At 30.6% G+C, this 11,509-nt stretch overlaps 1 protein-coding gene across 1 annotated transcript; it reads right to left on the reverse strand.

Annotated features, from left to right (window-relative positions):
• On the reverse strand, positions 1–4,234 carry LOC110667844 (adenosine kinase 2). The gene is made up of 12 exons (XM_021828809.2): positions 4,096–4,234; positions 3,505–3,558; positions 3,203–3,249; positions 3,036–3,067; positions 2,832–2,933; positions 2,687–2,754; positions 1,708–1,784; positions 1,519–1,616; positions 1,371–1,441; positions 1,231–1,297; positions 900–1,083; positions 1–413 (listed from the first exon to the last, which is right to left on the reverse strand). Exons 1-12 carry the CDS (start codon positions 4,176–4,178, stop codon positions 271–273), a joined length of 1,026 nt encoding a protein of 341 aa, XP_021684501.2. The 5' UTR covers positions 4,179–4,234; the 3' UTR covers positions 1–270.
• Positions 4,235–11,509: the final 7,275 nt, after the last annotated feature.

Genomic DNA, 11,509 nt, shown 5'->3' on the forward strand with positions numbered 1-11,509 from the left:
TAATCATACTCATCCCAGCCAAAACAAGTTCTCCATTCAGTACCGAGTGAAAAACCATCTTGTGGGCAACACAAACTGATACTGTCATCCACTCAGCGAACAAGGATGACTACCAGATAGAATACAATAGTAAAAGCAAACAAACATCTCCTCTACCAAAATATATGGGTTCAGGAGAAAATAATGTGAGCCGCTGCAATAAAACTTAAAAAAGACAATGCTCTCTTGGACAAATATAAAATTGCAAAGGGGAGGCCGATGAACGTGAGCTTAACTGAAATCAGGCTTCTCTGGATATGTGCAACCTGACCTCTGGATAATCACATTTGCTGCATAGCATCCAGCTCTCACACACTCTTCAATAGGCTTCTCTTGCACTAGCTGTGACAAAAATCCACCAACAAATGCATCCCCTGCCAAAACAGAGTTTTTTCTATGATTTGTTGGAGAAGAAAGAGATATTATCCCAACTACAAGAGTTCTTAATCAATTTATTGTTCTTATGCATGAAAGAAGTTTGCTGCAGCACCAGTGAAACTAAGGGCAGCATAGATCACAGCCTATAACGATGTTTACTTTTAGAAATTTCTTATCACTGACAAGTGCACCAAGGATTTTCTCATTTATATTGTAAGGGCAGTTGGCAACTAGAATTGACAATATAGCACATAAAACTAACCAACTTAGATGCACAGACTAATTTAAATTATTTCAGTATCAATAACAGCAAATCTGAAATTGCTAACAATCAATCATTCTCAATCAGTAAAACACAGCAGCATAAATGCACAACAGGAACAAACTTTAAATAATATGAAATTCAATCAACGCAAGCATTTCAAAGATCTCCTTTTATACTTGATTTTTACTAGATTACTTGAAGATGGAAGAGAACACACCTGCCCCATTAGTATCTACCAGCTTTTCCTTGGGTAACAATACCACAGGGAATAATTTCACTTTCCCATCCTCAGCAACCACAACAGGATCAGCACCTTGCGTGATAACAGTAATTCTTTTGTGTGTCCCTGATGCTTTGTGCCACTGAGAGATCTTTAAAGCAATCTCCTCAACATTATCAGTCTGACAAACAGAGACAATCCAGTGAAGTAATTCCATGGGTAACAACAGCATGGAGTTCCCTAATTAATCAATGCAAACATAAAGAAAGTGGGGTGGGGAGGGGAGGGAAGGGGACGGAAGGGAAGGGAAGTGGAGAGGGGGAGTTACCTCCCAACCATGAACCTTCGCAAAGGTTCTGGCTTCAGTCTCATTTCCAAAGACATAGTCCATATACCTGCAATTAAAAAGCATACAAGTACTGAACTACAAACAGACACCATGAGCAAAGATGGAGGCAGAAATCTTACGGTAGAACTTTCTCCTGGGCGTCCTTGAAGAACTCACAAATGAATGGAGCAGAAAGATTCATTGAGAAGACCTGCAAAAGCACAACTAAATTCAGTGAACCTTCCCAAATTGCATATAATTAAAAGAAAGATAATAGACAAGCTCTACCTTGTTGTGTGCAGCTGCATGTTCAGCAACAAGTTGAATGGACTCAGGAGAGACAGTAAGGAAAAATCCAGCAATATAGATATATTTTGCTTTCTCAACTGTTTAAATGGAATTGTTTTACAGATTAGAGTAACAGGAAGCCTGAAAAGCAACTAGGTAGAAGAAGCAAGAAAGAACTGAGTTAAGTACCTAACGCCCAATTTTCTGGTCTCTTCAAATGCTCAGATTTGTAACAATTTGCAGCTGACAAATTTGCGATAAGTGATCTGCAAAAACATTCAACTTTTACCCCAGCAAACAATAGCTAATAAATAATCACATGAGAAAGTGCTGATGCCAATATGCAGGTCTCCTTTTGTTCCACAATTTACGACGTAACATTTAAAGATCACTGCCTTATGGACCATCTCCCAAATATAAGACTAGGCAAAAACTGTACCAATTCCAACTGGAATACACCTGAAATGCCCAGAACCTTCAAAAGAAACTGGATGTAATTCACAGTTGGATCCAATGCCTACCATAAGCATAAAACCTTTTTTCCCTTTTTTGACAAGAAGAGATTTTAGAAGACCTAGTAACACCTTTAATTTTATTAAATGGAATGATATTATCATCATAATCAACAACCTTGTAGTGTCTCCACATAAAGCAAGAAAGAATAGTCACTAGTACAAATGGACAACATATGTTTAGGAGACAATGTCAAGAGGTGGCAACTCTCATCAACTCAAATGAAGCAACTCAAAATCCACAAGAACCACTCAAATGAACCAAATTAACTAAATGAACAATTGCAATCCCAATCAACCTTATTTGACGAAATCTCATGAGTAGAGATGAAAAAACTTTACAACCCATTGCAACTTCCGAACAAATGAAAAACTAGTTGAATAGCTAATGACGTCCTTAGAAAGGACAGTAAATTATTAGGGAAGGTAAATTATTGAAGAAATAGTTCTGTGTACCAAGGATATGTTTTAGTTGAATAAATAGAGCTCTTACTTGTTATCATAAGGAAAAAAACAATGGATATATTATGAATTTAAGGACAACTGGAAGCATGATCAGTGCTATATCAGCTGGTAATATCTCAGAGAAAGAAAAAATGGCCAACGCAAGATTTAAAAATGCAATTAGAAATATAAGCCAATAAGGTAAAACTAACCTCTCACCACCAACAACACAAACAGCACATGTCCCAGTTGGGGCAGTCTCATCCTCATAATAATGAACCTGATAGCACATTCTAATTAAACACTAAACACAACAACCAACTTCAAAACAGGAAACAAAAGATACAGAGTGATTACATTGACACCAGCTTGCTTTGAGTTTTTCTTCATCTCCTCTCCAAACTTATCCTTTCCAATACTGCCCATATAACTTGTTGCACCAGGAATTTGAAGCATCCACTGCAAGAGATACAACAGACCGGGGAAGAATAAACTAGTCAGTCACATATAATTTAAGCACAATCAAAAGATCTACCCTGCCAAATGACAATAGAAGCAAACCTGAGCAACTCTTATTGAATTTTGGGTAGCACCTATAAGAAGTGTGACAAAGCAATATTCATCAGTTGACAGACATCAATAGACCTTGTTATTATATAACTTGGACAACAAATATCTAAACAAATGACAACATTAAACTTTCAAATCAATGAAATTTCTAATTTTACCTCCAGCAATATATTCTACATTGTATTTGCTAGCCATTTCTTCATACCTGCATAAATTCCATCAAAAGAGCTTTAAGAATCAAGAAAACATTTCACACTCCTAGAAAATTCCAAAATTAAGCTAACCCAACACACTGAGACAATATGCAGAAAAAATATTAATTAATATATGAATGTCAGTTCCCAACAAAGGCATGATCTCATTCTCTTTCAATCTGATATTTATGTTGGAAGCAACAATCACTAATAAGCATAACCCAAAAAAATAAAATATAAAAAAATATACATAGGAAAGAACTTACATTGGCAAGTGCTTGTCTTCAGCAAGGATAGCATTGTTTAGCTTGATCTCATATCTGTTAGAATAAATCACAAAATTAAAAAGAAATAGAAAGAATATTCATGGGGATTACAAAAAAAAAAGTAAGAATAATAACATTAGACATAAAGCATATCCATTATCAATCCAACATTTCATTCCTTGAATCTATTTATGCAACTATTTGAAAGAACTGTAATTTCCATAACAAAAACAACTAAACCTTAATCGTAATTTCCTTAAACGAAAAAAAAAATAGAACATATAAAATTCCTCACTTTTTGGAAATCTATATTCCTTTTCTATTCATTTTATCTAAATCTTCTCAGTAACCAACAAGTGACTAAAAAAATTCAGGGAAAGAAAATTTATATAGAAAGAATTAATTGATCGGGGAAGCTACAGATCTGACACCACAATCAAATCCACAATGAATATACTCAGATCTATTATCATTTCGCAAAGACAACAATCAATAGCAAATAAAAGTATACAAACAGAGATCCAAGTGAGGAAATGAATAAGAGAAAAATAAAAAAAATATCTGAGGTACCAAACAGAGCAGAAGACTAACTTGTTGAGGAAATCTTCATCGACAACAGCAGAAATGTCGAGGAGAGGGTTGCCCATGCCCAAGAGGATTCCATCGGAAGCCATTTGAAGGAAGGACTCTGGTTTTTGGAAGAGTGGTCAGTGATTATGAGAGATCTGCTTGTGAAAGATGAACTGAGTAGGTTGGGATTTATAGAGTGGTGTAGTTGGTAAGGCGTAGTTATGGTTACACCAACCCCCATGTCGCATTTTGCCCTTTTAGTCTATGGATTTGATTATTTAATTTTTACTTTTGGCCTTGATTAGGGTTGGTGGTGACGACAATTTTTCCCTTTTTTTAATGGAAAAAAAATTGATAATGAGAGAAATTCTGTAGTATAGTCAGTTCATCACGTCATTTACAAGCCTCAATTACTGAATTATAGATATTTAATAAATAAAAAAAATAAATCATAAACAAAAGAAGTACTCATTAGCTAATAGAATCGGTGATATTTATTTTAATTTATAAATTGATTATACTTAAAAGTAAATTTACTCATTTTTTTATAATATTTTTTTTTATAAATTGAATTTATAAGTAAAAAAAATAAATTAAGAACTAACTTTTCATTTTAATATTTATAAGTTAATTTAATAAAATATTTTATTATATTATCTTAATTTAACTTTTAAAATTTCATCACATATTTCATTTAATATCCTTTTTAATGATTTTAATAATAAATGTGTATATAAATATTCATATAAGCTATGTTTGTTATAATGTGTTAGCTACTTATCAATTATTTATAAATACTTTAATCAAATATACATTATTTAAAATTTTAAATGCTTATATGCTAATATTAGGTTTTTATAAGCTAATTTTCATATTTTAAGCTAAACACTTTTTAAGTTTAGCCAGCTAAGTTAGTAAAATTCAATCAACGCCACATTATCTCTCATAGCGAACAACCTGTAAACTCCACTATAATCTCTCAATGATGTTATTGTTAATAGGGGTGGCCACGGTCAAAATCGGACTAAAATCAATCAAAATCGAAACTAGCTTCAAATCGGATCGAAACCGTCCTTCTGTCATTCAATTCAGGTTCATATTTTTTAAGAATTATGAACCGACAGTTCTAAACTGGATTGAACCAATGGTTCTGAACCAAATCAAATTGACGATTTAAATACAAAAAAATTCAATAAATACCTCACCCCTCTCTTACTTCATTTATACATATCATTAATTCTCTAAATAATTATTCTCTATACTCTCTAATTATTAATACTTTTTCAATTTATCTCAAATTCTCTAAAGTCTAAATAATTATTTTATATACTCATTTTAATTCTTAGTACTCTCTCAATTTCTTTACTTTATTATTTTATATACTCACTGAAATTTTTAATACTTTCTCAATTACTTTGTTATTATTTTACATCCTCAATAAAATTTTTAATACCCTCTATTTTAATTTTTTTTCTCTTTTATATTTTTTAATTATCAATTATCATATAATTTAAAAAAAAAAAGCAAGCAAAACTACAAATTTTGATTTCTCTAAATCCCAGTTCCACATAGCCAAATTAAGTTCATATACTTTTTTCTAATTTTTTTTAAACAAATTAATTTCATCTCTAGTTTTTTAATTAAATTCAAGTCTTTGCTTATTAATTTTTTTTAAAAAATAAATTATTTCATTATTTTTTTCTTATTTTATTTTGATTGAAAGATTTTTAAGAAAAATTAAAATATTTTTACAAATATAACTTAAGTTTTGAATCAATAAAATTTTTTTCTAATTTTTTTCATTTAAGTCACCTTTAAACCTCCCCTAAATTGCTCCCAAACCGTCCTCCAAACCGTTTTGAACCGTTCTTTTTAGAACCGCCCTTAAAACCATTTTAAACTGGGGCTCAAACCAGAATCGACGATCCAAGAACCTTCTTCCAAACCGTCCCCTAACGGTTTGGTTCAGGTTCATAATTTCATTGAACTTAAATTGACAGTTTCTAAACCGTAGCCACCACTAGGTGTTAGCTACTTATCAGTTACTCATAAAAACTTTAACCAAACATATAATTGTTTACAATTCTAAATGCTTATAAGCTAATATTAGGAGCTTATAAGATAATTTTTATATTTTAAGCCAAACAACCTCTTAGTTTAGCTAGCCAACAAGTGTTGGTTCAATTAGTAAAATTTAATCAACACTGCATTAACTTTGCTATAATCTCTCAAATGGGATTGGTGTTATGGCTGACCCTAAATTGGGAACACCTCCCCTCAATTAAACTTTTTTTTCATAAAAAAAGAGTTAGGGTCTGTTTGGTTTAACTGTTAGATGTAGCTGATAAATGATAGCTGATAATTAATAGCTAACAATTGATTGTAGCTAATTTATGTTAAGTGTTTAAAAAATTATGTATAGTTGTTACTGTTGATATGTAAAATGACTGATAAGGGTATATTTTGTAATTTATTTTACTATTGAAATAAATATATAATTATTAATTTATTATATTATTTATTTGATTATTGAAATAGAAAAATAAAAAAATAATCTAAATATACCTAATTTAATAACTTAAGAAGAAATAAAAAATAAATAAATGTTACAAAGAAAGTAAAATTAGAGTAATAAACTAAAAATAGGAAGAATGAATTATAATAATGTTGAATAAATTATTTAATCTTTTATTGTTATAAAAATTTTGTAAAAATTGATAAATAAAAGAATATATATATATTTATATATATATATATACACACACACACACTCTACTTAAGAGTTATTTTAAGAGGTTTTCAACAATCTTATAATGTTATTGTTTCCCCAAAAAAAAAATTGTGTTTATGGTATTTTTGTCAAAATAACAAAAAAAAAATTCATTCATGAACAACTCATATTGTAGTGCTAGGGGTGGCGATGGTCCGGTTTCGAACTGGAACCAAACTAGAATTGGTTCAGTCAAAACCAAACCAAAACAAATAAAAAATGGAACCTACTTTGAATCAAACCGAAACCGTTCTTATGCAGTTTGGTTTGAGTTCATATTTTTTAGGAATTGTGAACCAATGGTTTCGAACCGGATTGAACCGACGGTTCCAAATCGAATCAAACCGACAATTTAAATACAAAAAAATTCAATAAATACCTCACCCCACTCCTAATTCATTTATATATATCATTAATTCTCCACATAATTATTATCTACACTCTATTTAATTATTAATACTTTTTCAATTTCTCTCAAATTCTCTAAACAATTATTTTTTACACTTCTTTTAATTCTCAGTACTCTCTCAATTTCTCTACTTTATTATTTTATATGCTCATTGAAATTTTCAATACTATCTCAATTACTCTGTTATTATTTATATCCTTAATAAAATTTTCAATACCCTCTATTTTAATTTTTTTCTCTTTTATACTTTTTTAATTATTAATTATCATATAATTTTTTTAAAAAAGGCAAGCAATAGAACTAGAAAATTTTGATTCCTCTAAATTCTAAAGGGATACATAGGCCAAATTAAGTTCATACGCTTTTTCTAATTTCTTTAAAAAAAATTAATTTCATCTCTAGTTTTTCAATTAAGTTCAAGTCTTTTCTTATTAAATTTTTCTTAAAGATAAATTATTTCATTATTTTTTTCTTATTTTATTTTCATTGAAAGATTTCTAAGAAAATTAAAATATTTTTACAAATAAAATTTTTCTCTAATTTTTTTTGTTTAAGTCACCCTTAAACAACTCCCAAACTATCCTTTAAACCGTCCTTTTTCGAACCGTCCTTCAAACCATTTGTAAACTGGGGCTTGATCCGAAACCGCCGGTTCAGGAATCATCTTCCAAATTATTCCCTAGCGGTTTGGTTCAAGTTCATAATTTCATTGAACTTGAACCGACGGCTCAATAACTGTAACCTGCGGTTTCTGAATCGTGGGCACTCCTATGTAAAGCTAATAGAAAAAGCGGTTGATAAGTATTCTATCAGCAAGGGCCATGCATGGTTCCTAGGGAATCCGAACCAAACCAGAACCGAAAAAGAACCTTTACTATAGGAACCACACCGAACCAAAGTTATTTTACTGTTTTGGTTCAGATATTGTTATTCATCAAAAACTAAACTAGAACCAGACTAAAATCTAACGAATCAAGAACCGATTTTATACATATGTATTTTTTATATAAAATATATTAAATATTTATATATATATTATGAAGTGACTTATTTATGTATATATTGTTTCATGGGATTGAATTATAACCCACTTAAATTGGTAGTGGCGTGATCTGATTAAAATATTTTATGAGGTATGTGGTCATAGTAAAGAGTATGAGCCAAAATAATATTTAAGAATCAGCATTAATAATTGAATTTACTAAGTTTAAGATTATATTAGTTATTTTAGTTTTAATTTGAAAAAGTTTTAATTATAATTTACAAAATTTTTATAAACAATGTTTATTATATTAAAATTAAAATTTTTAATACTTATTATTCTGAATTAAAATTTAAATTAATAAAAATTATATATTGCCAACAAATTTTAATTTAAAATAGATGAATGAAAATATAATAAAGAATTTCTCTAAAACTAAAAATTACTTAGTTTTGTACTCTTGGTTTAGTTTATATTAATCATAACTCATATTATACTCATTGATTTGCTGCTATTTTATAATTTAAATGGAAATATTATATGACTTATTATGTGTAGGATTGAATGCTTACTACCATACCAAAAGTTTAAACTTTTAAAAGAGGTACAACTCTAACCTCTTATAGCACAGCGGCCTAAGCACCATTGGCTTAAAGAATCTAGGCAAGATGCTAGTCCACTGAGCTATCCTCAATAAATACTAACAATCCACCCCCAACGCATACTGGAGATTCAAATTCATTATCTTGACTGTGATACAAATTGTAAGATTGAGTACTTATCACCGTGCCAAAATTTAAACTTTAAGCAGATGCACAATTCTAATCTCTTATAGCATAACAACCTAAGTGTTGCACTTATTTTATATAGGCATTTCAAGGTAGTTTTGCATCTATTTTGCCCTCATATTTTAGTATGTTTTATGTTTTTAGCTTTATTTTAGCTTGTTTGTTAACTTTAGTTATTTTATATTTGATTTTTGTAATTTTATTGTTTTTAATAGGTTTTTATGGCAAATTGAGGGTCAATGAGTACATTAGAAAGCGATTTGAAGAAATTTGGAGTTCCCCAAGCATGAAGGAAAATTAAAGAAATCAAGTCTTGAAAGATCAAGTTAGCGAAAATTTGCTTGAGACTTTGTTTATGATGTTGCTCAGGGTATGTCATATTGCTTAACCTTAAGCCTGGGCAAGCTGCAAGTCAAGCACAGCTTAAATCCTACACATTCAAGCTTTCATCCCAAAACCTGCCGAGAATTGCTTAAGATCTTGCTTGAGATCTTGCTTAAGGTAAGTAGCAATGCTTAAGGTGCAACACAGGTCCAGCTGAAAGTCAAGCATGAGTAGAAAAACTCATTTTATTCCAAACTTGCCGAGATTTGCTGAGAGTCTGCTTAACCTTAAGCAGACAGTGTAACCAAAGGCCGAAAATTATTGAAGAAGTAACTTAAGATAAGTAGTACCCTAAGTAGACTGCTCAAAACATGAATAACTCTGCTGACTTGGATATTTCTACACCTCATTTTCTATCTACTCCTTAGCTCTTATCTATTTTTAGGGCAACTTTTGGGACTATATAAAATAATTATTTTCTAGTTTTTGCCACAATAAGAAACAATAAGAAATAAAAGGAAAGAAAAATTAAAAATATAGAGAGGGAAGAGGACGCCATCATTTCTAAGGAAGAGGAGCTGCTGCAAACATCTCTGGAAGCTCCAGAAATCAGAGTTTTGGGTTCTTCTACCTAGTTTTTCTATTTCTAGTCCTCTTATCATGTTTTTCTTTACTTTTCTATCAATTTCTCTTGTAAAGACCAATATGAGGGAGCAAACTCTCTAGATTTCAGAGTTGGGAAATATGTTTTACATTAATTTGTGGATTTTGACTGGTTATTTCCATATTTAATATAAATATGAGTTTTGATTCTTTCCTTGTGTGCTTGATTTACTTGCATAATGTTGGTACCCATTGGGTATTGTGTTAATCTTTGATTGAAGGACCGAAAGGTGAAGATCATTGATAGATAATCAAGGATTAGAACTTAAAATTATCTAGATTTAGAAATAAACTAGGATTTTAAGAGGACTTAATGATTGGTTACAAAACTTAATGGAGTTTAAATTAATCAAATATCTTACAAAAGTAGGTTTGGTTATCTTAAAACACACTTTGATTTAGTTGAAGAAGATATCAAAGGAATTTAGAATCAATCACCTTCAAACTCTATTTTCCCTTAAAATTGAAATACCCAAGACAAATCCCAATTAATTTATGCATAAACCCCCAACTCTGGAATTATTTTTATGATAATTAGACATTAATTTAAATTACCCATTATTAATTTAGTTCAATTGCATCTGGATTTAGAATTTATTTGCTTACTCTTTACCCATTATAATTAGATTTATCAATTTATTTTGCTCATTTACATTTACCATTTATTCATCAATCATTAGCCCAAATAATCGCTTCATTCATAATTTAGTACTCAAACGGCAAATCCTCATGGGAATGATACTTGACTTATCACTTTATTACTTGGTACGACCCGTATACTTGCGGATACATGCATTAAGTTTTTAGCGCCGTTGTCGGGGATTTGATTTTTGTTTGATATTGAACAATTGTTTGTTTGGTTAATTTGGGTGTTTTATTTTTAATTTCTTTTATCATTTTACTTTGAGAATTTGTTTATTTTGTTTTTTAGGTACTTTTATTTTATGAGAAGGACAAAAAGTGAAGAAATCAATTTATTCTTTGATCCAGAAATAGAAAAGACAACAAGAGCTTTAAGAGCAGAGGCAAAGAGGAGAAAAGCTAAATTTAAAGCTCAACAATAACAAGAAAGAGCACAAGAGCAAGAGCAAGAGCAAGAGCAATCACAAGAAGAAATGGCTAACAACAATAACAACCATTCTGTGAAGGATCATGCCTACCTTAACATTGAGGATTTCATGCCAAATATCACAAGACCAAGAGTGAAAGCTAATAATTTTGAATTGTAGCCTGCACTATGTGAGATGGTACAACAATCACAATTTGGGGGAAGTCCAAGTGAAAGTCCACATGTGCATCTAGCACACTTTCTTGAGATCAGTGATATGTTGAAGATAAATGGAGTTTCTAATAATGCAATTCGACTCAGATTATTCCCTTTCTCTTTGAAGGACCGAGCTAGAGAGTGGTTACATTCTTTGCCACCGGGTTCTATCACAACATGGGATGAACTTTCTCAAGCATTTTTAGCTCAATATTATCCACTAAGCAAGATAGCT

This window comes from Hevea brasiliensis, chromosome 14, assembly GCF_030052815.1.
Source record: "Hevea brasiliensis isolate MT/VB/25A 57/8 chromosome 14, ASM3005281v1, whole genome shotgun sequence".
Lineage (NCBI taxonomy): Eukaryota > Viridiplantae > Streptophyta > Magnoliopsida > Malpighiales > Euphorbiaceae > Hevea > Hevea brasiliensis.